This window comes from Emiliania huxleyi (assembly GCF_000372725.1).
Source record: "Emiliania huxleyi CCMP1516 unplaced genomic scaffold EMIHUscaffold_90, whole genome shotgun sequence".
NCBI classification, from domain to species: domain Eukaryota; phylum Haptophyta; order Isochrysidales; family Noelaerhabdaceae; genus Emiliania; species Emiliania huxleyi.
This window is the reverse complement of record NW_005195300.1, coordinates 61,368-85,462: the sequence shown is the minus strand read 5'-3', so window position 1 is coordinate 85,462 and position 24,095 is coordinate 61,368. Positions and strand designations below refer to the sequence as shown.

The following is a 24,095-nucleotide window of genomic DNA, read 5'->3' as shown; positions in this document are numbered from 1 at the left end:
ATCGGCTGAGAGCGCGTCGCCGTCAGCAAACGCCGCGCTAAAGGCGCTAGAGCCACGCGCCCCAGCCGCACCGGCCGGCGTCGCGACGACCCCGCCAGTGGTCGTCGGCCACGGTGTGGTCGGGCACAACCCGCAGGCCCAAGCTGCGCCATCCAACCAGGAGGTCCCCGCCGGGCGCGACACGGGGGCCTCCGCTCGGGCCGACGCAGGTGCAGAAGACGACTACGAGCTCCGGCGGCGGCGGGCCGCCGAGGCGGTGGAGCGGGCGGTGAGCGGCCGGGCCCAGGCTGCCGAGCTGCTCCGCCACGTCGCAGAAGGAGACTGGCTCCTCGCCAACGCGCAGGAGAAGAGGGTGGTGTGGCAGGCGCTGTTGAAGGTGGACTCTTCAGGAAAGCCGCTCAGAGTGTCGTACACCGGCGGCGGCGCACCGCAGCCCCACGCGCCGGCTGCCGAGGCGGACGCTGCCCTCGACGAGCTCCGCCCCGATTGGAGGCGAGCCCCGAGCTCCTCGCGCGGCTCGCTGGAGGACCTGCTCGAACACTGCGGCCTCCGCCTTGTCACGGCGCGGCGAGCCGCCCGGGACACTCCCGCGGGCAGGTTCGCGCCGCTGACCTCTTGCGCCGTGCCCCCTCGACGGCGTCGCAGGCGCCCTTTCCCCCCGCCGCACGCCGCTGCCGCAAGCTCTTCCAGTGTTTGATGCTGCTCTGGAAGGAGTCCGCCGGAGAGGCGCCCCTCGGCACGGGCGCCCCCGTCTTTGCCACATTCCGGCTGACGAGACTCGGAGCGGCCAAGGAGGCAGGTCTCAGCGCGACGGACTTTTACCTCGTGCGAGCGAGCGCGCTTCCCAATCTGCAAGATCGCGCGCGCTCGCTGCGCCCCGACATCCTCAACGACGTCTGCGGCGCCGGATGCATGAGCGCCGAGCAGCTCCAGCGCGCCATGGCGGCGAAGCTTCGGCGGCCTCGTCGTCCTCCATCGTCAGCACTCCGAGGTCGTGGTGGAGGTCGAAGCGGGCGCCCTCTGCGTAAGAGACGACCTGAGATACGGGGAGATGTGGGGAGATGTGGGGAGATGTGGGGAGATATGGGGAGATATGGGGAGATGTGGGGAAGTCGGGGGAGATATGGGGAGATCGGGGAGATATGGCGAGATATGGCAAGATCGGGGGAGATACGTTGCAAGTGCAAGCAAGGCCCGGTGCGCGAAGGCACATATACACCTCAAGTGCTTTTGCCCAGGAGAGCGCGAAGGGGAGAGCGCGTGTGTGCGCGTCTGTGTGAGTGTGTGGTGCGAGTGTGTGCGCGCGTGAGACGACCTGCAGCGGCTCGACGTGGTCCGGAGGCAAGCCGACCAAGTCGGTCGCGCGCGCCTGCTCGAAGGTTCCAAGAAGGTTCGGAGAAGGTTCCGGAAAAGTTGGCCCAGTCATATGCACAGTCGGACGCGCGCCTCGATCGCCCGGAGAGTGGCGTCCGCGCCCTTGGGGAGGATGAGGGAGAGCGACGTCCGCTCCGCCGTCAGGGCGTCGTTGCCCTCGACGTCGTCCGTGTGCGAGCGCTTGAAGGCGGCGCGCCGAGAGGTGATGAGGCGGTCGAGATGCTCGATCTCGCGCGGCGACACGAAGCGCTCGACCTTGTAGATATTGGGCGACGAGTGCAGCGGCACCAGCCGCCGCCCGCCGCCGCATGCACGCTCTTCGGCCGGCCCCGAGTGGAAGAGGCTGCGGATGCGCTCCGACTGGAGCTCGTCTCGCTTGGAGTACGTGCGCTGGCCATCCGGCAGGAACGCGTTGAGGCGGGAGACCTCTCGCTGAGAGATGGAGATCGGCATCGAGGCGCGTCTGAGGCACACACTGTCGACACACCGAGCCGCGAGTCGAGGCGCACGCCGCCTGTCGAACCACCTGCGAGTACCGCGGCGGGAAAAAACAGTGCTGGCGAAAAAGAATTTTACCGCAGGACTCCCACAGCGGCCTGGCGGTCGGCGGGATTGCAACCAGATCTTCGCGTGCCGCCTGTCGTTCGGCTCTGGGCGCCTTGGGCGTCCGGGGTGGCGAGCAGGGGACGCAGCTCTGAGCGCCCAGCGACGCGTGCCGGATGGAGTCCGGCCGCGGGTGACTATTGAAGTTCGCTCAGGATGTGTGGCAGCCGCCCTGTTGGCTGAGTGTCTTGTCTTGTGGTTCTGTGTGTCGCTCCTGTGTGACCGTCATCGCCCGTCTAGCGTCCACCCATACCGCGTTGGTGTCCCAGTCGGTGGTCGGATTTGTCTCTTGTGTTTCGCGTTCCCATCAATCAATCCCACAAGTTTTTTGGGGGGCGCGCCGCGCGGCGAGTCCCCACTTTTGTATCACAGCTGCGAGGGCCAAGGAATTCGGTGGGTTCAAATAGGTACGAGGGGTCAAAAAGGTACCTGGCGTGAACTAAGGCCTGGCGTCGGTGCTCAACGAACTCGGGATAGCCGACCTCATTTCGTTCGAGGCTGTGCTCATGCACGATACAGGCGCAGTGCTTACGAAGAAAGAATTTGACGGCAAACTCTAGGCACCGGGCGCGCACTGGCACTAACACAGGATGAAGGAAAGGGGATTCCATATAACTCAGCACGCACGATTCAACAACGCGGGGAAGAATCTCTCACACACACACACACACACACACAACGCAACACAAAAATTCTATATCGCACAACACTCGGCACGGGCTGCGCACACCCTGCACTAACACAGTACACCACGGGAGCCGCCTAGGAATTTCAGCGATTCCTGCGAGAAGCAAAAGCTAGCCGTGAAGCTAGCATGCCGCGGAAGCCCTTCACATGCGCTCGACTTCGCTCGCCACCAGGGGGCCCTGCACGCCACCACTCGGCGACTCTTTCACCGTCCGCGACGCACTCGCGCGCCTCGCCGCCGTGCAGTACACAAAGATGCCGAGCACCAGCAGGCCGCACATCACGCCGCCAACGACTCCGCCGATGGCTCCAGCCGAGATCCCCGAGCTCGACTGGCCCGAGGGCGGCGACGGTCGAGGTGGAGGCGCGGATGAAGGAAGCGGCGGCGGCTGCATCGGCGGCGGCGGCGGCGAGGGTGGCGGCGGAGAAGGCGAGGCTGAGGGCGGCGGCGGCGAGGGCAACGTCGAGGGAGGCGGAGGGTAGGGTGGTGGAGGCGGCGGCGAGGGAGGCGGCGCAGGCGCTTGCGGCTCCTCTTTGGGGATGCGAGGTGGGAGAGTTGGCGGCGGCGGGCCAGGAGGCGGCGAGGGCGAGGCGGAGGGCGGCGGCGGCGTGGGCGGCGGAGGGGCGGGTGGCGGCGGCGTGGGCGGCGGAGGCAAGGGCGAGGCGGAGGGCGGCGGCGGCGTGGGCGGCGGAGGGGCGGGTGGCGGCGGAGGGGCGGGTGGCGGCGGCGCGGGCGGCGGAGGCAAGGGCGAGGCGGAGGGCGGCGGCGGCGTGGGCGGCGGAGGGGCGGGTGGCGGCGGCGCGGGCGGCGGAGGCAAGGGCGAGGCGGAGGGCGGCGGCGGCGTGGGCGGCGGAGGGGCGGGTGGTGGCGGCGCGGGCGGCGGAGGCAAGGGCGAGGCGGAGGGCGGCGGCGGCGTGGGCGGCGGAGGGGCGGGTGGCGGCGGCGCGGGCGGCGGAGGCAAGGGCAAGGCGGAGGGCGGCGGCAGCGTGGGCGGCGACGTGGGCGGAGCGTCAGGCGCGGGCGAGGGCGGCGGCGGCGGGACCGTGATTGCAATCTTTTGCCCATCGGCGCAGTGCGAACCCACCGAACAGATGTAGTAGTAGGTGCCCGGCGTCGTCAGAACCACGCTGTATGCGCCATCGTAAGCGGCCTGCGCGACGAGCGTGCCGCCAGAGGTGGCGCACGAGTCAAAGTCGGCCCTGCTTCCAGAGAGGTAGACGTTGTGAAAGCCGTCCCATGTAAAGGTGACGACGCCGCCGACGCGGACCGCCGCAGATTGCGGGCTCGTCGGGACGGCCCAGGTGATTGCGACGGGCTGTGGACTCGGTGGCGTTGGGGGCGAGCGCGGGGGGGCGGGGATCGGCGGTGCGGAAGGCGGGGAGGGAGGCGGTGGCGCTAGAGGGGGGCTTGCCGGCGGCGGCGAGGGAGGGGGAGGGGACGTCGGCGGGTGGATGAGCGGCCAAAGCAGCCCTGCCTTCGCAAAGGCGTGGCGCGCGTGGCGAGCCTCAGGCGAGTCTGCACCTGCGGGGACCGCGGGTGCAGGCAACCGGGCTGGGCTCCGCACACCCATCGCCCGGGAGCATTCATGATTCAGCGCACCGCATGTGGCGACGAGGTTGCTGGCCGCCTCGAGCGCCGCCGTCTCGTCGGCGGCTTGCGCATGCGTCTCGGAGAGATAGCCCAGCGCAGTGCACTGGCGCAGACCATCCACAGCAGAGATTGCCGTCTGATAGAAACCACAGGGCGAGGGTCAAGTCTCATCTCCACTAGCGGGCTAGCATGAACGAGGGCCAGGGCGGCTGGCCTGGTAGTACTCAAGCGCGAGGGTGTAGTTGGGCACAGGCCGCATGCGCGTGACGAAGCCGGCGAGAGTGTAGACCTCGGCGAGGCAAGACGCGTTTGTGGCGGTCGGATCGAAGTCCATGGCAGACTGCGGGCAGTGATCGAGCAGGCACCTGCGGAGGGGCTGACGAAGCTAAGGGCGGTGAGACGGGTGGTCTCATCGCCCTGATGCGTCGAGGCACCAGATCAGCTCCAATGTCGACGCTGCCAGCTCTTCCGTCTGGTAGCCGCGGGAGAGCTCCGAAAATCCGAGCCCGGAGTCGCGATGCCCGAGGAGGGTGTAGACGCGATCCATCGAGAGGACGTGCAGCAGCGTCTCGCCGGAATTCGGATCGTGTGCGAAAACCGAGCCACTCGCAAAGACCCGTAGCTTTTGGCCCGCCCGGCACTCGGCCGCGGCGCTCGTCGTCAGGAAATAGCGCTGGCCGGCCTCGCACGTAAGATGAAGCTGGCCGGTCATGTTTCGTGGGGCGATGGTAGTCGCACCGCTCACGTCGCAGCTCTCCCACGCCTGCTCGCTCGACAGCCGCACCAAATCGGTGGAGGAGTTGTGCCACTGGAAAACGACGATCGCGCCGGCGGCGCACCAGAGTGGAGTTTGTGAGTAGCTCACGTCCGGCCCCCACTCACCGTCGTTGCCGTCGGCAAACTCGAAGCGTCGCCAGGCTGAAGGCGCGACGGGGTGTGGCGGAGGTCCTGCTGGCGCACCAGGCGGCGGAGCGGGAGGCGGCGACGGGCTTGGAGGTGGAGGGCGGCAGTTTGCCATCTTGCTGCCGCATGGCGGCAGCGGTGGCTCGGGTGGGGGAGGAGCGAAGGAGCAGAGGAGAGGTAGCAGCGCGGCTGGCATTGCGAATGGCCGTCTCGCCAGAAAGTGTTTGGAAAAGGCCGGATCCAGCGTGACAGCAGCGGGGAGGTGGGTACTAAATTTTCAATACCAACAATTGTATTTTCAATACCAACGGCGGAATCTCAAGGCTGAGTTGTACCCCCAACATTCCGCGAAGTTGCCTCTCTCCGAAGCTCACCTTTCGGCGAACACTTCCGTGTACCCTCTCTCTTCGCTTGCTCAAGCAGGTCGTGCCTGCTCTCCGCCTCACGCTCCCACCAAAACGTTCGACAGCCTGCGCCCCCACTTACGCACCAACTGCATCGCGCCCGATTGTGCGCGATGGCTCCGCCCCTCGGAAGACACACACCGCGGCGCTCCACCGAGCGGCGAACTGAGGGGAACGCTTGAGACTCTGCACACCGCGTCGCTGCTGGTCGAGGGGACAGTGCTAGGGATTCGCCGCCTATCGCTCTGACCTCACCGACCCGCTCAGCAATACTCGCCGCCTCACATGCCCGCTCAGATGTGCACCGCCATGATGTCGGTCGCGATGTGCGGCCTCCCAAGCCCACGCAGCCTCGAATTCTCGTCCATGCCAGCGCCAGAGTGCGAGACGAACCCCGCCGGCAAGTACGATGGCCCCGTCGACTACACGATCTCGGCGTTTGAAGAATCCTGCATCAAGACGGAGAAAAACTGCTACAACCGCTATCACCCAGCTATCCCGCTGGCACGACCAGAGACTTTGGTCCTTCTTCTGCTCGGAGCTGATACCCTGATCCTTCCCTGAACCTTCTAGGCAATGGAGGTCCCGTCGGGCTCCGTGGTCGACTTCCGTACGCGCGACCTCTGGGACCACCCCGACCCGGGGCTCACCCAGCCATGGGATGGAGAAGACGGCGCCTTCGCCCCCATCCCGGACGCCGCCTTGAACTTCGACAAGGCGTATGGCGACCTCGCCGCGGTGCACATCATCACCGGCCCAGTGGGTATTGCGGGCGCCATGCCGGGCGACAAACTGGCGATCGAGATCCTCGACATCACGCCGCTCGCCCAGGGCTTCACCATGTCCCACACGCCCCTTGGCTTCATGAATGTGAGGCCGCTTCCTCTCTTTCCTCTCTGCCCCCCCCCCCCCCCCTTCCCCGCTCCTCTGCTCTCTTCATTTCCCCTCTCCTCCCTCGAGATGGCCACGCGATTCTCATCGCGCCCCGCACCGCCAAGCCCCATAGATCCCCTCCCCCTGACAGGGCGTCAAACCGGACGGCAACTCCCCTGAGGATTTCATGGCGTGGGTGACCTGGGACTACGACGCGACGACGTGCCCCATACCCTGCCCTCACCCTCGCCGCAACTCCACAGCCAAGCACCCCCCACCCCCCCACCGTCCCGCCGCCCAACACAGCATGTCGTGGACGAGCCCCAGCTTCCCCGACGTCGTCGTCCCGTACGAGCCCTTCCTCGGCTCGATCGGCGTGCTCCCGAGCGCCGAGACGGTCGCGCTCAAACTCGAGCACCACGCGACCGAGGTGGAGCTGTACGGTGCGTCTGAGTGTATCTCGGCCTCTCGGCCAGACCTCAAACAGGCCTCGACGAGATCTCGCGTCGGCCTGAGCTCGGCCACTTGCCTGTGCAGGCAATCCGCAGTGGGCGGTCAACCCTGAGCTGGCGGTCCCCGCGGCTGTGTGCGGCGTCAATGGCACGCACGCAACTGAATGCCTGCGCACCCTCGCCGGCGGGGAGTACTTCGGGAACACCGACACGCAGCGCATGGGCGTCGGGACCACGCTCCTCCTCGAGTGCGAGGTGGCGGGCTGCGGCGTCGGCACCGGCGACGTCCACGGCGCGCAGGGAGACGGCGAGGTGAGCATCACGGCCATCGAGATGGCGGCCTCAGTCAAAATGAAGCTCACGCTGGTCAAGCCTGGCGATGCCGGCTACGCTACGCCGACGCCCGCCATGTACGGCACCACCTCAATCAAGCGCATGTCGCCGGGCGAGTTCATCTCGTTCATGGGCTTCCCCTTCAAGAGCAGCGGCACCCTCCCCTCGCAGTACGTGTGGGCAAAGGACCGCATCGACACGCTCGTCACCTCCAAGATCATCCCTGAGTCCATGTCGCTCGCCGGCGCCAACGCGCTCCTCAAGGCAACATGCCTTCTTGCGGCTGCGCATATCTCGGCTGATCTCGGCTGATCTCGGCCTGTCGACCCTCCGCAGGCGCTCACCTTCTTGACGGAGGTCGGCGGCTACACGTACGGCGAGGCGATGGTCCTCGCGTCTGTCACGGTCGACCTCCGCGTCGCGCAGCTCGTCGACAAGCCGGCAGTTGGCATGGAGGCGGTCATCGACCTGACGGTTTTCAAGGGCGCCAAGTACGCCGCTTTCAAGCAGGCTGCCGCGTGGGCAGGCGTCTCGGACGTCGGACCATTGATGGGGTGAAACTGGAGGTGGCACAGCATCGGTGCAATCGCGCTCGGCGTGACTCCGTCCCTCTGATCCGTGGTCGTTCGGGCGCCCTCACGGGCTCACGACCCACAATCGATAATGTACGTTTCCTGCGCCCCCAGTGTATACTTAGCGGGGGAGGGGCAGCCATTTCCCGCATTCCTGTCCGGAAGCGACCGAGAGAGAGTCGCGCTTGTGTGTGCAGTTTGGTGCGCAGTACCTCTCGCCCGGGAGATGACACTTGTAACATTTAATTTGAAAGATGACGCCACGACTGCACATGCGACATGCACATGCGCGCTATAGGCCCCGCCGCTCCCACAGATCACATGCATGTGCTCAACCTCATCGGATCTCACTTCGCAGGACTCAGGTCTCAGCCGCTGCTGGCTGCTCCACCTCCTCCCACGCGGCGCTTCCCCTCCCCCCCTCCCCGCTGGGCGCCCATCAAGCTTCAGATGCCTGAACACGGCGCGACCCGCGCGCGGGCGGTGGAGTTGACGAGCCAGCACGGCGCGCCCCACGCGGCGATGCGTAGAGGCTGGCTCGCGCCGGCGCCGTCGTCGGCCGCTGCAGCAAACGCGCTGAGCATGCCTGCGGCGAGCTCCTCGAGGTCGGCCGCGTTGCGAATCTTGGCGACGAGGCTCGGCTGCGACGCCGTGGTGAAGGGGAGCGTGGCGACCGCGATAGCACCGCCGGCTGGACGCCGGTGCACTCCGCCGCTCGTGTATATGCCTCCGAGGTACTCTCCGATGGCCGCCGGAGAGATGTTCAGCGCCGGGTCGTAGATGCCTCCACCAAACGCAGTCGAGGTTGCCGCGTCAGCCTGGGTGAGGCATGGCACGTCCCGGCCGCACGCGTGCGCACAGCCCACGCTCCGAGCGGTGTCTTGAAAGCAGACCGCTCCTCCAAACTGTGGTAGGAGCCCAGAGTCCTCACACGCCGGCTGCGCGCGCCACGCCTCAAAGTCGAGCTGGCAGTCGGGGGAGGGCCCGCACTTGACACAGGGATAGGACCCGCCGTCTCCCCTCGAGTACATATTGTAGAACTGGGCGAAGCGAGGCACCGCGGCGTAGCCGGCGGAGCCGTACGCGGTGAAGTCGGGGATCGACCACACCTCCCAGTCGCTCGCGCCCGAATGGGAGCGGAACGCGTTGAGGCAGGCCGCGCGAGCGGGCGCCTCCCCCGTCGAGCACGCCTTGAGCGCGGGCGAGGCCGCGTTCTCATTCTCGAGGAGCACACCGTCGACGCTCGCCGCAAACGTCTCGCCCAGGACGCGCCGCAGGGTCTCGAAGCAGGTCGAGACGGCGCAGACAATGTCGCCGCCGCAGCCGGCGCCTCCCACGTCGCACACGGCGTTGGTGGTCAGGTCAGGCTGCAGCAGCACCTTGCCGCTCCACCCCGAGCTCTGCAGGGAGAGAAGCATAGCGAGGGTACGGTTGGCAGCAGCGTAGGAGTTGGGCGTCATGCCAACCACAAAGTAGGCCAGCGATCGGACCGCGTCGGCGTCGTAGTCGGCTCTGAATACTTGCGTGTTGATCGGATCCTCGATGTACGCGAAGAGTGCATGGTAGCCACTCGCGACGGGAGGCGGAGGAGTGGGCGATGGAGCAGGCGGGCCGCCGGAGAGAGGCGGTGTGGGTTGTGGTGGTGGCGAGCCGCTGCTGAGCTCGGAGCAGGCAACGAGGAGGGAGTGCGTGTCTCCGTGGCAGACGGCGCGGCCGCACTCGTCCCGCTGCCAGTCCTTGCAGTGGCTTCCTCGGGCGGCGCAAACGTCGGTGCCGGCGCAGCCGCTGCGCAGATAGAGGCTCTCAGGGGTGAGCTGCGGCGGTTCGCTCGTGGAGGGAGGGGCCTCTGGCGAGGGCGAGGCGGCTGGCGGTGGAGGCAGCGGCAGGGTGCCACTTGGCGGGGATGGCAACGGCAGCGGTGTCGGCGATGGCGACGGCAGCGGGCTGCTCGTGCCGCAGGGTAGGAGGAAGGCGCCTCCCAGGCACACGGACCGCCCGCACTCGTCCGTCTTGTAGCTCTTGCAGTACGAGCCCGTGCCGATGTAGCTCTGGCAGAAGGTGTCGGCCAGCGCCGCGCATCCGCTTTGCAGATACTTTTGCACGTCCGGGCCGTCACCGGTGGAGGGGGGGAGGGAGGGCGACGGTGAGCTGCCATCGAAGCCATCGCTACTCACCGGCCCCACCTCAACGTCGGCGCAGGAGGCGTACCAGAAGTCGGTAAAGTTCCACAGCCAGTGCAGCGTGTAGGATCCTTCGGGCGTGCCATCAGGGAGGGTGATCTCTGCCGAGGTGGTGATTCGGCCCTCCGCACCGTACTTCCAATAGGCGAGGCAGTCGGCCCCGATCTGATCGAAATCGACCCATTCGGGCGACTGCTTGAAGGGAGCCAGGCGGATGCGGACGCATGTTCCGTCCGACTGCCCGTTTCCAGCGTGCCCGTTACCCATCCACGCGACAGAGAAGGGCTCACCAGGCGCAACTCTAGCCATCGGGTCTGATACCCTGTCCTGGCGGCAAGGGCGCATGGCGTCGTCCGAAAGTGTGATGCCGTGCTTGGGGTCGATTGCAGCCTGGCACTGCTCGAGCGTGGCGAGCGGGCAGACGTAACGCTGGAGGAAGAGCTCACCCTCCCTGTGCGTAATGCCACCGCGAGAGCGACCGTCTGTGCCGACAAGGGTGACCCAGGAGTGGGCGGTCGCGCCGCCGAAGAGCGAGAGCAGGAATGGGGCGAGGGTCGGATGCATGTATGTGAAGGACCGCCGCGCCCAATGAAGTCACGCTCGCGTTTCTTTTTCAGTTGTTGGGACGGTGCTAAGGGCACGGTTTTTTGTGCCCCCTCCTTTCTTTTTGCCACTGCGAGCCGCCGCAGATTTTTGGGCGCGGGAAAGAGCAAAAGTGGCAAACTGAGTCGGCGGGACATTTTTTTACAAAAGAATTTCTTTAAGTTCAAGCCTCTCTCACAGCACACTGGCACGACAAGGGCGCGGACTGGCGACTGTCTGTCGTGTGGACTCGGTTTCCGCGGGCGGCTCGGGCGCGGCGACGAAGTCCATCTATCGACACCCATGCGTATCGCGCCACCAGAACTCTGGCTGGGTGACTTCTCTCTACGTGCGATCGCAGCCGGCTCCGACTGACAACAGTCTCTTCCTCAGCGTTAGGGACGCGGATGCCGCTCGCGCATACTACCACTCTGGTGGTTCGGAATTCGGCGGCTTGACCGCTGACCCCGACGTTGACGACGACTTTAGCGACGACGGGGAGACAGATCATTCTTGGCGACCACCGCACTTGCGCCCCTGCCGAGTGTACCCGACACCTCTGGGCGCTGAGCCGCGCGAGTTTGCTCAAGGGCCCATCTCTGGTCTGGCAAGGTAAAGTAAGGTAAGGTAAACTTCTCCATGGAGAGGGGCGCTTATTCGATATTTCCCCTCGATAACCGAGGCCGCGACATTTTCTTAAACGCGCAACACACACGCCTCAAGTTACGCAACACACCCCAGAGCCAATCTACAATCATGAAGCCATCGCCCACGCGCTCGCCCGTCATAGTCTGAGGGTATCCTAAAAGTTCGGCCGATTTAGGTCAAAGCGCTAAAAGCACGCCTAGGCGTAGATTTGGGGCAAAACGACAAAAGTGGGCCCGCCCGGGGCAAAGTGGTAAAAGTCGCGCGCCGCAGGCGCGCAAAAATTTTGCGAGGGGCGCTTTCGAGGCGAGCAGCACAGCATTTTTCTCTCTAGCCAAGTGTGCGGGAAAACGGCCTCAACTACTTCGCGGGACGATAGCTACTACTTACTCGTTACTGCACCTCCGGCGCGCGGAGCCTCCGGCCCGGAGCGCCGAATTGTTTTGAGACGAAATGCTAAAAGTTAGGCGCTCCGAGACGATCGAAGTGGTAAGGTAAGGTAAGGAAGGTAAGGTAAACTTCTCCACACACACGAGGTGGTGGGGCAAGGCCCAAGGGGTAAAAGTCGCACTCTCCCCTGACCCGATCAAAAGTCTAAACGCACCCGAGGCTCCAGAAACCTAACCCTCAGACTATGGCGCTCCTCTTCAATCACAATGCGCTACACGCTTCTCGCGCCTCACCCCACTCGCCGCATGTCGAGGCACGCGAGCAAGGCCAAAACGAGCCCCACCCCGGCCGATGGCACACCCAGCAGCGCCTCGAGGCTTGTGAGCCACACAGGCTCACTCACACCCAGCAGGGCCTGTGTGCCGCCCACTGCGGCGCCCACCGCCACCACCGCAGCGGCTGCGGCGCCGCCGTAGGCCAGTGATGCCGCGACCTGAGGTGAGGTGAGGTAAGGTGAACTTCTCCACACACACACACACACACACACACACACACACACACACACACACACACACACACACACACACGCACGCACGCACGCACGCACGCACGCACGCACGCACAAGGTGTTGGGGTGAGGGCGAGGCGACCCTCGCGACTCCACGTCCAAAGAAAGGTACAAAGGCACAAGTGCCCCGTGCGCGTGCGTGCGCGTGCGTGCGTGCGGCGCGTGCGTGTGCGTGTGCGTGTGTGTTGCGTGTGTGTTTGTGTATGTTTGTGTGTGGGCGACCTGGCCGTGCCTCTCCATCTCGTTGCCGGCGATGGCGCGCTCGGGCCGCCACGGCGAGGCGTTGCCGAACGGGGCGCCATGCGCGCAGCCGAAGGGCGTGCACCGGACGCCTGGCAGCGAGGTGGCCCCAGATTACCCGAGGTGCTCGAGATTAGGCGCGAGGTGGCCCCAGATTACCCGAGGTTGCTCGAGATTAGGCGCGAGGTGGCCCCAGATTACCCGAGGTTGCTCGAGATTAGGCGCGAGGTGGCGTGCGCCTGGCCGCATGCACGCCCAGCAGAAGCGCGTCCTGCACGCCCCGCACGTGATGTGGTTGCACCCCCCCGCCTTGAGAACAACAATAGTCGAGTGAGAATAATAGATCTCCAATCGTAGGTGGTTTGCGCCCTCCCGCCTTGAGGATGGGCGCCGCGCAGCGAGGGCACGGACGCGTATTCTCGCGCACCCACGCCGCGTCGCCCCCTCCTACTCGCGGACCAGCCTCGAGGTCCTCCCGGGCCCTCTCGGCCTCGTCCTCTCGCCGCCGCGTCTCGTGTGCCGGCCGCCGCGTCCGCCACCGCGTCGGTGGTGGGGAGCTGGAAGCCGCCTAGAAGGGTCGTAGAAGGGTCGTAGAAGGGTCGTAGAAGGGTCCTAGAAGGGTGAGAAGGGTCCTAGAAGGGTCCTAGAAGGGTCCTAGAAGGGTCGTAGAAGGGTCGTAGAAGGGTCCTAGAAGGGCGAGAAGGGTCCTAGAAGGGTCCTAGAAGGGTCCTAGAAGGGTCCGAGAATCCTAGAGCTGGAAGCGCACCGCCACACTCGGGGCACTCGACAGACAGCGGGACAAGAGACCGCGCCGCGTTGCCGCACCGCACCGCCGCCAAGGCGAGCAGCGCGCTTGCTGGCGCGACGGCGCACAAGAGCGCGAGAGCCCGAGCCGCCGCCAGGTCGGTGAGCGCCGCGCACCTACAGGACCGCAGCAACGCGTGTACGAGTGACGCGAGTAGGTGTGTGTATGGAGGAGGTTCCGGTGTCTCTTCAGCAGAGAGTGCGGAGCACCTCCCGACTGTCACACCGGCCGCCAGCAGCAGCAGTCCGACGGCGCTCGCGCGCGAGCGGCGCGCGAGCGTGACGGAGGAGACGCAGCGCCAGTCGACGAACCCGCCGCCGCTGCACCCAGCGCGCGGGCACGGGCGGTAATCGGGCGCACCGCGCAGCGCCGCGTCGCGAAGAAGCTTGTCGAAGGCCTGGAGCAGCGAGGCGTCACGCGCGAGGACGTCTACCGCATCGGCGGGGCGCAGCGGCGCAGTGCACACGGGGCACGTCAGGGCCACGAGCCTCTCGATGAAGGACGTCGACCGCGACACCGCCGGCACCGCCGCGCCCTGCCGATCGCTCAGCGCTGTCTGCGCCCACCGACGCATGCACGTCCCGCAGGCGGCGCAGCCGCACCACAGAAGGTGCCAGTCATCGTCGCCATCCTCTCGCTCGTCGTAGCAGATGGGGCAGCAGCGGTGTCCTAAACGCCGGCGTCCCAAACGCCGAAGCGCGAGCCCGAGGCCAGCGGTAAGATCTCCCACGGCGAACGAGTCTGCACCGGTGCTCCTCCCAGCCCACGCCTTCCAGGTGCGTGACCCGGCGAGGGAGCCGAGCTGGCGCGCGCTGGGCGCTAGGCGGCCGTCCGACATGGTCGCGTCCCCTGTGCCGGGGGCGGGGCAGGGTTCCGGCTTCCTCCTCTCTCGAGGTTCTCGAGGTGGATAGGAATCCTATCCTTTGGCCGCGTTGGGTAGCAAGGATTGGTGTGACGCGATCCACGCAGGCGTGTTTTCTGGCGGCCGACCGTCAGTGCACGGATACCCCTTCTCCGACTGCCCCTAGTTCCCGAGGTCGTCGGGAGTGACCCCTGCGTCCCCCGAGACCTAGCGCGGGTGGGTTGGAGGGGGCTCGCTGCAGGGAAGGGCGGTGTAAGTAGCCGATCCCCGTAGTCCGCCCCACTCCTCCCCATCGGGCCGCATAAGCGGCCGCGCCTCGCAGATTCGTTTCTCGCGCCTGGGCGCCGTGGGGGTTAGGCGCGCGGGGCAACACAATCCTCCGAGCGCCTAGCGGGACGTCCGAACGCAATTCGCACAATGTCTAGTCCCACGCCCGCCACATGACGCCCACCGCAGCCGCGTTGGTCGGCGCGCGCGGACGCCGACCATCACCACCGACGACGACGACGACGACGACCGACCGACGGCTCGCACGGCCGTGCGCGTCGAAGATTTTCTTCATTTCGACTTTGCGCGGTTTGCCCTCGTCCACAATCCGCGGCCCCGGGCGCAGCACAGTAATTCGGGTTGCCTTATGAAGGTGGCGGTCACTGGCGCCTCGGGCTTGACGGGCTCGCTCGTCGTGCGTAAGCTGCAGGAGCGCGGGCACACGCCGCTGGCTGTCGTCCGGTCGCAGGACAAGGCGGACGAGCTGTGCGCCAGCTATGCGAATCTGGACGTTGCCCTCGCGGACGTGACTGGGCCGGACGCAAGGGCGAGCCTGGAGACTGCCCTCGGTGGGGCCGATGCGCTCATCATCTGCACGAGCGCAAAGCCAAAGCTGGACTTTTGGTCGCTTCCGGGCGTCATCTTTGGCAAGATGATGGGCAACAAGGACGCCAAGCCCCGCTTCTCCTTCCCCGCGGGGGCGGCGCCGCGCGATGTCGACTACGAGGGAACGCGAGTGCAGATCGCCGCGGCCAAGGCGGCGGGCGTGTCGCACGTGGTGCTGCTCTCCTCGATGGCAGGCACTATTGATGTTCTCAAATGGCAGTGCTATACCGGTAGTGAACATCAATGTGAACATCAATGGCAGGCACGCTGCCGGAGCACTTTCTGAACGTGTCGATGGACAAGATCGTGCTTTGGAAGCGGCGCGCCGAAATGGAGCTCATCGCCTCCGGCTTGGAGTACACGGTCATCCACCCCGGCGGCCTGCTCCCGCACTATGGCCAGAAGGAGCCCGCCCCAGGCGCCGACGTGCGAGCTCGCGCGGCGGCGGCGAGCTCAGCGCCTCTTCACACCCGCCTCCCTCGAGTGTGAGCAGGCGGACAGAGAGCGCTGGTCGTGGGGGTGGACGATGCGCTGATGGAGCGCGACGCCGCCGGGCGCGTCATCCCTCGCGAGGACGTGGCCGCGCTCTGCGTGCTCGCGCTCGACACGCCCGAGGCGCGAGGCCGCTCCTTTGACGTCGTGAGCAGCCCGCCTGGCGAGGGCGCCGCCTTCTCCGGCGACATGGCGGCCCTCCTCTCCAGCCTTTCCGGCGAGAACTGCGACTACTCGAAGCCGGCCAACCTGGAAGAGCTGCTGGGCTGAAGAGGCTGTGCGCTTCGCGTGCAGAGATTTGTGGTACTTTGGCCCGCGCGGTTCGAGCGTTCGAGCAGGCTTTTGAGTTTGGCTCTTTGGCTGTTTCTATTCGTTTGGTGAGAGTAACGTGTGTCGGTCGGGTGGCCAGCAAATAAATTGTTTTGTATATTTTATTAGACGGTCTGCGTGATCGCTCTTTGGCACGGCGCAGCGCTCCCGCCTTTGCACCAGCTATGTGCGGGGACAGGTGGAAGGTGGGACCCTCAGCCGCGCCCGACCCAGACACAGTGTCAACAAGACCAAGTCCAAAGACGCTGCACGTGTGATAGAGACACGAGAGACAGCGGCTCGCCGTCGCCACGACACCAGCTCACCACACAACCAACGCTGTAGTTATAGAGTGGCCAGCGTCATGTTGGACGCTCGCGTGAAGCGGCCCGTGCCCGGCCCGCCGCCTCTGCTCTCGTCCTCTTCCAAGACGAGCATCTCTGCCTGCGCCTCCGCCATCGCGTGCCGCATGGCCGCCACTTTCGCCCTCGTCTCCTTGGCGGCAAGCGCGACAGTGTGCTCGGCCTCGGCGCGCGCCTTGCGCACCTTGGCGTGAAAGAGCTCTTTGGCCGCATTCCGCACGCGTGGCACGTCTGCGTACGCTGCCTCCACCTCCCGGTCCGCCTGCTCTCGCTGCTGGGTGAGTTGCTGTTGCGGCTCGCCCCCGCCCTTCTTCTCCGCCTCTGGTGGCGTCGCGGCTTCACCCGTAGTTTCGCCGGTGTTCTTCTCGAGCGCATTGGCTGCCGCGGCCACCTCTCGTTCGCACTCCTCCACCTTGGCGGCCGCCGCTGCAATCGTTTCGTCTGCCCAGCTCTCAGCCCTCGCATTCGCAGCATTGGCGTCAGCTCTAGCAGCCCGCTGCTCCGCGGCCTGCTCGCTCTTTTTGCATTCCGCCAGCGCCGCTGCTATGGCTTCGTCTGCCTTACTTTGCGCATTCACTATCGCCTCGCGTTGCGCCCTCTCCGCCGCAGCTGCTGCTTGCATCGCCGTCTCTGCTCGCTCAAGCCATGCCGGAAACACCGCGGTTGCGTCGGTGGCGGGGACGAGCGCAGTTGTTGCCGCCGACGACTCCGGAGCGGCAGCCGCTTCCGGCGCCGCGGCAGCCGCTTCCGCTGCAGCCGAGGCAGGAGCTGGCGTTGCCATTCGATCCCTTATCAACCGTAACGCCAGAGTTTAAAGATGCCCTGCAAGTATAAGCGCGTTTGCTATTCGAAATACCTGCGTTTCCTGTACAGGAAGCGACAGCCTCCAGACACACACCTCATACACACATATGGAGCCCCTCTCTCGCCCCCCTGGCGGCGGCAGTGGCCATGGCGACGCTGACGGCGGTGGCACTCGTGGGACGTGGCGGTGACACTCGTGGCCGCGGCGGCGCCTGGGCAGCAGAGAGCTGTCGCTGCAGTGCTGGCGGCAGCTGGCGGCGGCGGCTGGATGCGGCGGCTGGCGGCGGCATTGCTGGCGGCGGCCACGCGGGGGAGGCGTTGCTGTGGCGGCGATGCAGCGCTGTCCTCGCGGCTGACGTGCGCCCGGGATAGCAAGCACTGGCAGTCTGCCGGCGCGGCCGGCGCATTCGAATGCGCCCGCCGCGCCGGCAGACTGTTGGATGGCCACAGTCGCGAAAGTGGGTGAAGTCCGTGCGGCGCCGTGGCAGCGGTGGCCAGGCGGCCCCTCTCGGTGCGCCACCGCGACCGCGTTGCGCTCTCGCGCCTCGCCATGCTGCAGGCTGGACGAGGGACATTTGTCGCGACTTTCAATAGGGAAAACGCAACGCATCTTGAATATGCCTGCAGCGCATCTTTAAACAAAACAACTCTCTCTCACAGCAGACAGGCTCGACACAGGTGCGAACTGGCGCGTGCTAGTACTATCACCGGCACACCACCGGAGCCGCAGAGTTTAAACAAAACAACTCTCTCTCAGAGCACACAGGCTCGACACAGGTGCGAACTGGCGCGTGCTAGTACTATCACCGGCACACCACCGGAGCCGCCTAAGCGACTCCGTTAAGAACGGCAATGCACTTAGCTCCGTGCACAATGCCGCTGTCCCCGCACGCTAGCTCGTTCACCGTCTGCCACGCCACGGCGGTGTGGAGAACGACAGACAAGCGCTGCATCTGCAGCCCGTGCCAGTTCTTGGTGGTCCATGTGACCTCATCGAGGTGCTGAGCGTGCGAAAGTTTGTTACTCAGCTGGTCCGCCGCCTGCCGAAGAATTCTGCGGACGCCGTCCCCGAAGCCGCCGAACGTCTCGAAGTCGAGCAAACGCAGGTCGCAATTCTTCTCCCGCGCGAACCGGTATTCGCCCTTCTCGTAGCGGGCCGTCACAGGTGCCCCCGCCTCCGCCTCCCCCTCACTCTCCCCCTCCTCCTCTTCCGCCGCCGCCGCCTCCGCCTCTGCATCCTCCGCCTCCCTCCCCCCCTCCCCCCCCCCTCCCGGCCGCGGCCATGCAGCATGCCCTAACACTAAGTCGAGCAGCGCCCGCTCGGTGTTGCCGAAGGCGACAAAAGCCCCCTTCCAGCCGAGCCGATCGCCACCCTTGCACGCAAGCGAGCTCGTGAGTTTCAAGTCGCCAACGAGGCGCACATGCCCTTTGCCGATGTTCGCCGCCGCCACGTCAGGTTGTTTTGGGTTACTGTAACTGAGGTGTGCAGTCGGCTCCATCTCGATGAGCATGCCCCACGCCGAGCGAAGGGTCTTGACGAGTCGTTTGAGCAGGTATTTGTGTCGTGTCGCGTGCTTCGCACGCGGGTTGACCATTGCGGCATCGCCGAGTTCTTCGTGCGGCTACGCCAGAGTCCTCTTCATGTGTGTATGGGGCCGTATTTTCCTCTCAACAAGGCTGTGGATCTTTACGAACATTCGAGAACATACCCCAGGGTGAACTGCATCCGAACGTGGCATTCGGGTGATCAGATCACTACCGCCGAAACGCAAGCGCTTGGAGCAAGGGAACTGCGACTCTTTTAGTTTGAGAGCGAGAGAAGTCATTTTTCTCCACAGGCACGGCGGCGAGGATCTTTTTTGTACCCCAAAATTTATCGGCGCGAGACGTGCGTCCTCTGTCGTCGCCCCGCATGAGCGCTCTCCCCGTTTGGTCCGACCCGGTCGCAAATCTGACGGTGAGTGACGCAGGGCCGCGTGCACGCGGCCTGCCTCCGGTCTTCCCCGATTTGATCTCTCTCGACGACTTGCAGATCTGCGTGCTCGACGTCCACGGCCTCGGGCTGCCCAACATGGACTGGGGCACCGCCCCCGATTGGGCCGTCAAATTGAAGTTCGGATACGATTGCGACGGGCGATACTGCGAGCGAGCACACCGCTGTAGCTCCTCGATTCTGGGGTCGATGATGAACGACTTGCGTGATGGGCCGCCCACCGCGTACTGGAGTCACTGCTGCGCCACGTTTCCGGACGTCGTGGTGTGGGAGGACACCCAAGTCACGTTTGAGCTGTTCGACGTCGACAACTTGGGGCTCCACGACTCGCTCTGCTGTTCTGCCTCCGTGCCTTTGCTTGCCGCCACAGGCAGCGGCCCCTATACTGCCCGCCTGTCAGGCGGAGACTCGCGCTATCTCGACGTGCGGCTCTCCTTCGAGCGCGGACCGTCACCGCCACCGCCCAAACCGCCACCGCGCCCACCAATATCGCCCAGGCCTCCTCCTCTACCGCCGCGGCCGCCACGCACGCCACCAGGCACCGCCAGCTGCGACGCGACGTGGCACCCGCCCTCCAACAAGAAGAGCAGTGCAAACGGGCCACCGCCAGGATGCTGGGTCATCGGCCCTCCGTGGTGGGGCGCTCGGCCACAGTGCCTGCTCGGCCCGCTGCTGGAGCTGTTTGGGGGGCAGGAGACGCTCCCGTTGCCAAACGCGTATTTCGACGGGTGGGGGAACTCGAACTGGGTCGAGGTGGAGATCCCTCTGTCTGGCACGATCAAGATCAAGAGCCTCGTCGCGTCGCACCTGGTGTGCTCCTACATCCGCCGCGCGCCATTCAGCGCCGAGGCCTTTGTCGAGAAGGACTCGAGTCTGCTGAGTCAAACGTCACCCGACTCGGGCCGGAGGCTGCGCATCGCCATACACATCAAGGAGATGACCTGCACGGCGGTGATCCATGGCGACGAGGCGTCGGGCCTGGTCGCGCACCACCTGTCGGACTCGAGCATGACCATCGACCTCGGCGACATCAAGATCGGCGCGGAGATTTTTGTTGGCTTCGAGGCCGACGATGACGGTAACCTGATCCAGAACTTGGGCTTTGCAGACCCGGCGTGCAAGCCGACGAAGAGCTGCTCCTGCCGGCCCCTCGACATGCGCTGTCCGGTGGCGGGCATGTCGATCGGGCGGCTCGAGGTCCACGTGTTTGACACGGAGCAGTCCTCAAACACGGGATTCACCAACGAGCTGATGCGTGCTGTGACGCCGATGATACGTACGGGTCTCGTGGAGGCGATCGTCAAGCAGAATTTCCCACGGCACACGAAGCTGGCTACCCCGCCGGAGCCACGCAACGAGTCGGCCGACGGCGGCGCGGGATGTGTCTTCTCGGAGGGCTGCCGCCTATTCAACCTTGTCTCCGAAACGGTGCTCAGCGGGCCGTTCTCGCCACTCTCAGTCTTCCACCGGATGGGCGAGGCACGGCCGCCCCGAAACGACGAGCCGCGCGCAACCGAGCTTGTGCTCGATACGCCGGCGCTCGCAGCCCTGGCGGAGGCCATGCTCGGCAGCAGTCCGCTCACCAGCAGCGGAGGCGGCATCGTCGTCGACGCCGCGCCGCGCACCGAGTCGGGCCTGGCGCAGTTCGAGCTAGTTGAGCTGAACCTGACGGTCGCAGATAGCTCCTTCATGAGCTTGATTTTTGGCTACGACCTCAACGCCACGCTGGACTTTGAATTCCTCGAGGTGCGAGCGGCCGCAAACTTCATATGGCTGCCGACGGCGGAGCCGGAGGGGCCGCGCCTTGGCGGCAGCCAAGCGCGGGGCTACGAGCTCGACCCGTCCAAGGCCATCAAGCAGCGTATTCAGTTTGGCATGGTGGGCAAGAACTTCACCACGAGCACGCAGAGCTCGCTCCTCCACATGCAAAAGGGCGCCTCGATCTTCGCCTGCGCGCTGCTCAAGCTCGGGCTGCAGGACTTTAGCGTCGATGGGGACGTCAACATTCATGCGCGTGCCGCTGGTGGTGACTGGGAAGAGGACGCGGCTGCCTTCTTCAACGAACTGCTCGGGTTCGTCCTCACGAACGTCAATGCTTTGCCGGCCAGCGGCGTGGCGGGGAGTGCATCGCTGACGCACGCGTTGAGTGGCTCGGTGTTGCGACAGCTGCTCACCGCCGAGGAGTGCGCCAGCGTGCGGCCGTGCGGTAGCGAGACACTCGCCCGCGACGCTGGAGACGGGGAAGCATCGTCTCCATCAGGGTCGTGGATGAATTGGCTCGGGGTCGGCCACGCCTTTGGCATGGTGGTCAATTTCGGTCTGTCGATGGCCGACCTGGCCGCGCTGCAGCCCATATTCCTCAGGTTTGGCGATGAGGCGCTCCGGCTGGCGCCGACAGGCACCCTCCTTGACGGCGCGACGTGGAAGTCATCCGTGGGTGCCAGCGCGTTGTATCGTCTCCTCCCGAATGCAGACCGCCCGTCGATCCGCGTGTCAGACGTGACGCTCGAGACACGGCTCCACGCCCCGCTGACGAAGCTAGAGGTGGAGGGAGGGGGAGACACGGCCCACCTTACGCTCAAGTACCTGGACGCACGCGTGTCGCTGGAGCTGCTCCTGCCAAAGAAGCAGTCGCAGCTTGGCTCCGAGACCACGATCAAGACGTCGGCGCGCTTGCGGCTCCGTGACGTATCCGTCGCGGCACCGCTCCGCCTCTACCCCGCCGACGATGCTGGCTTCGCGGCTCGCGGCGCGGTGCGGCCGTGGATGCTGAGTGTCGGCGATGTGATGGGAGGCGTCTCCTGCGTGCACGCGCGGGTGAGTGGCGGCGCGCCCACGCTGAGTGCGACTGTGGAAGCTCTCGACATCAGCGAGGGGGTCGCGAGGGGGATGGACTTTCTCGAGAGAACCCTGCTCGACGAGCCCATCCCTCTTGAGCTCCTCAGCCCCTGGGCCCCCTTTTTCGCCGACCTGGTGAACGAGATGGCGGCTTTGACCGAGCAGGATGCGGGCGGTTGCAGCGCGAGCGGTCCCGCCTCGGCGATCCCGCTTTGGGCCCTCATGGTGGGCGTCGTGGCGCTGCTGACGTTGTTGGTAGCGGGTCTCGCCTATGGGTGCACCAAGCTTCTTCCGAAGCAGGGTGGCGAGCCCAGCCAGAGCTCGGGGGAGAAGATGCTTTGAGAGCAGAGGCGTGACACGGTCTACCTATGTTGAGCGCTGGCCAGGCGTCTCCACTACTCGTGTCCTCCGCCCGTCGCCCTCCGTACTACATGTCAGAATATTCCGTCTCGCGCGCATCAGCGCGTACGTTACAGGAAGCGTACAGCAACTCCTCGGACTCGCAACGCTTGCTTCTCTAAGAAAAAAGCGCGGCGGGGGTTGGATACACATGGCCAATTAGAATTACGGACCGTTTTGGCGCGCGTCCAAACACTCCAAGATCCTGTCCCGCTCCCCCACGCCCAGCCCCCACCCCCTCGCCCGCCCCCCCAGCCCCAGCGGCCGACGAGTCGGCGGGGACGGCGCCCCGGCCCCCCGCTTCCCCGCCGTGGAACACCTTTCTTTTTTAGAAATTTCCGGCGTGAAGAGAGGGGCCATAACGCCGTCTGTACACAAGCCAGCGCGCGGCAAATAGGGCGCGCCGCCCTCCCTCGTCCGGGAGGCGGCGCGCAATCAAGGCCACCCTATGGGCGCTGGAGCAAGACCCAAACGCCGCGGGACCTACTGACGTAGCAATACCCGGCGCGGCGCGACCGCTGCGGCAAGCCGCGCGGTGGCTCATGGTCATGCCGCCCCCTTCTTGGCGGCGGCCTTGGCCAGCGCCTTCTCGCGCCCCTTGGCCATCGAGTAGAGGTAGGAGCCGACGATCGCCACCTAGTCCGACACCGAGCCTGCTGTGAAGAGACGCCGTCCTAACGCAGCGCCAACCCCCCCCCCCCCCAGAGCGGCGTCCGCGCGGCGGCGCGGCTGCTCTCGCTGCTCTCGGCTGCTCGCGGCTACTCTCCGCGACTCTCGGCGGCTCTCGGCGAATCTCGCACCGACGAGCCGGCGAATCTCGGCGAATCTCGGCGAATCTCGGCGAATCTCACACCGACGAGCCGGCGAATCTCGGCGAATCTCGGCGAATCTCGGCGAATCTCGGCGAATCTCGCACCGTCGAGCCGGCGATGCAGAGCGGCGTCATCGGCGTCTTGAAGAAGACGACGCACGCGAGCAGGATCACGACACGCCTACGGGGAAAAGAAAACACGCCGCGCTCCACCAGCGAGAACGCGCAAAGGCCGCACGCCGCGCGGGCGGGGAGAAGGGACGCGGCTGCAACACGGAGCTGGACCTCGAAAACAGGTGTGTGTGCAGGGGGCGACACCGGCGGGCAGGGTGGCGGCGCGCTTGAGCGTGTTTGCGACCGCGTGTGTCACCGGGTTGACGTTGTTCAGCGCGAGCATCGCAACCTGCGTCCGGAGAGGTCGGAGGGCTGAGCCGAGAGGTAGCCGTGGTGGGCCTAGGCGAGCCGAGAGGAAGCCGAGAGGAAGCCGAGAGGAAGCCGAGAGGAAGCCGAGAGGGAGCCGAGAGGGAGCCAAGAGGGAGCCAAGAGGGAGCCGAGAGGGTGCCGAGAGGGAGCCGAGAGGGAGCCAAGAGGGAGCCGAGAGGGAGCCGAGAGGCAGCCGAGAGGCAGCCGAGAGGGAGCCGAGAGATAGCCGAGAGAGGCAGCCGAGAGGGAGCCGAGAGGGAGCCGCGAGGGACTCTCTCGAGCCTCGTTGTAGAGGTAAAAGTAGAGGCCGGTCGAGACCGTGTACTGGAGGATGTACGACGCCTACCGTACCCCCAGAGTACCGAATCCAGTGTGGGTTCACTCCCGTGGGTGGTGCGGTATTGAGCATGTAGGCCGCCTCACGCATCTCCACCGCCCCCCGCTTCATCTCGGGCCAATCCCGGGCCAATCTCGGGCGCGGGGTCTCTGGCACACACACCGGCTTGACCGCCGTCGCGGCGCTCCACTTCGCCAGGGCGGTGGGGCCTAGGAAGAGAGAGGGTGCGGTGGGTCGGGAGGAGGAGATGGGGGTGTCCGGCGGCCGCGTGTCGGCGTGTGTGGTTCCCTCGATGAGGATGGCGCAGGGGAGGGCCCACAGGAAGGACATGACGGTGAGGACGCCTGGCGGGGGAGGGGGGGGGGTTGAGGGGAGGGGGGGGGGGGGGTG

The 24,095-nt window shown here is 65.9% G+C and overlaps 6 protein-coding genes across 6 annotated transcripts in view; 3 read left to right on the top strand and 3 right to left on the bottom strand.

Moving 5' to 3' along the window:
• Window positions 1–5,847: 5,847 nt before the first annotated feature.
• On the top strand, window positions 5,848–8,058 carry AMI4 (Formamidase; the record flags this gene model as incomplete). Its single annotated transcript, XM_005757488.1, has 6 exons — window positions 5,848–6,084; window positions 6,136–6,432; window positions 6,587–6,657; window positions 6,742–6,878; window positions 6,973–7,424; window positions 7,557–8,058. The coding sequence occupies 6 exons, from the start codon at window positions 5,848–5,850 to the stop codon at window positions 7,776–7,778; spliced, it is 1,416 nt and encodes a 471-aa protein (XP_005757545.1). The 3' UTR covers window positions 7,779–8,058.
• Window positions 8,059–13,040: 4,982 nt separating this feature from the next.
• On the bottom strand, window positions 13,041–14,057 carry EMIHUDRAFT_453686 (hypothetical protein; the record flags this gene model as incomplete). The annotated part of the gene is made up of 3 exons (XM_005757487.1): window positions 13,412–14,057; window positions 13,164–13,318; window positions 13,041–13,051 (listed from the first exon to the last, which is right to left on the bottom strand). Exons 1-3 carry the CDS (start codon window positions 14,038–14,040, stop codon window positions 13,041–13,043), a joined length of 795 nt encoding a protein of 264 aa, XP_005757544.1. The 5' UTR covers window positions 14,041–14,057.
• A 592-nt stretch (window positions 14,058–14,649) lies between these two features.
• EMIHUDRAFT_466065 (hypothetical protein) lies at window positions 14,650–15,884 on the top strand. The gene is made up of 3 exons (XM_005757486.1): window positions 14,650–15,131; window positions 15,200–15,355; window positions 15,431–15,884. Exons 1-3 carry the CDS (start codon window positions 14,699–14,701, stop codon window positions 15,697–15,699), a joined length of 858 nt encoding a protein of 285 aa, XP_005757543.1. The 5' UTR covers window positions 14,650–14,698; the 3' UTR covers window positions 15,700–15,884.
• Window positions 15,885–16,083: 199 nt separating this feature from the next.
• Window positions 16,084–18,499, bottom strand: EMIHUDRAFT_107341 (Hypothetical protein; the record flags this gene model as incomplete). Its single annotated transcript, XM_005757485.1, has 2 exons — window positions 16,084–16,512; window positions 17,810–18,499. The coding sequence occupies 2 exons, from the start codon at window positions 18,497–18,499 to the stop codon at window positions 16,084–16,086; spliced, it is 1,119 nt and encodes a 372-aa protein (XP_005757542.1).
• A 317-nt stretch (window positions 18,500–18,816) lies between these two features.
• EMIHUDRAFT_107340 (hypothetical protein) lies at window positions 18,817–22,077 on the top strand (the record flags this gene model as incomplete). The annotated part of the gene is made up of 1 exon (XM_005757484.1): window positions 18,817–22,077. The coding sequence occupies one exon, from the start codon at window positions 18,817–18,819 to the stop codon at window positions 22,075–22,077; it is 3,261 nt and encodes a 1,086-aa protein (XP_005757541.1).
• A 369-nt stretch (window positions 22,078–22,446) lies between these two features.
• Window positions 22,447–24,095, bottom strand: part of EMIHUDRAFT_438986 (hypothetical protein) — a 3,939-nt gene continuing 2,290 nt past the window's right edge. Inside the window, exons 6-11 of the mRNA XM_005757483.1 lie at window positions 23,993–24,049; window positions 23,868–23,914; window positions 23,651–23,710; window positions 23,287–23,348; window positions 23,051–23,126; window positions 22,447–22,770 (exon numbers count right to left, since the gene is read on the bottom strand). Of these exons, the coding sequence (XP_005757540.1) occupies window positions 22,681–22,770; window positions 23,051–23,126; window positions 23,287–23,348; window positions 23,651–23,710; window positions 23,868–23,914; window positions 23,993–24,049 (392 nt within the window). The 3' untranslated portion in view covers window positions 22,447–22,680. The remainder of the gene's footprint in view (window positions 22,771–23,050; window positions 23,127–23,286; window positions 23,349–23,650; window positions 23,711–23,867; window positions 23,915–23,992; window positions 24,050–24,095) is intronic.

What these genes read in the sequence shown, in the direction of transcription:
- EMIHUDRAFT_466065 (XM_005757486.1), top strand. Translation starts at nt 14,699, where the DNA reads ATGAAGGTGGCGGTCACTGGCGCCTCGGGCTTGACGGGCTCGCTCGTC. An exon ending in GCTGCTCTCCTCGATGGCAG is followed by an intron (nt 15,132 to 15,199) that starts GCACTATTGATG and finishes CATCAATGGCAG; the next exon opens with GCACGCTGCCGGAGCACTTT. An exon ending in CCAGAAGGAGCCCGCCCCAG is followed by an intron (nt 15,356 to 15,430) that starts GCGCCGACGTGC and finishes GAGTGTGAGCAG; the next exon opens with GCGGACAGAGAGCGCTGGTC.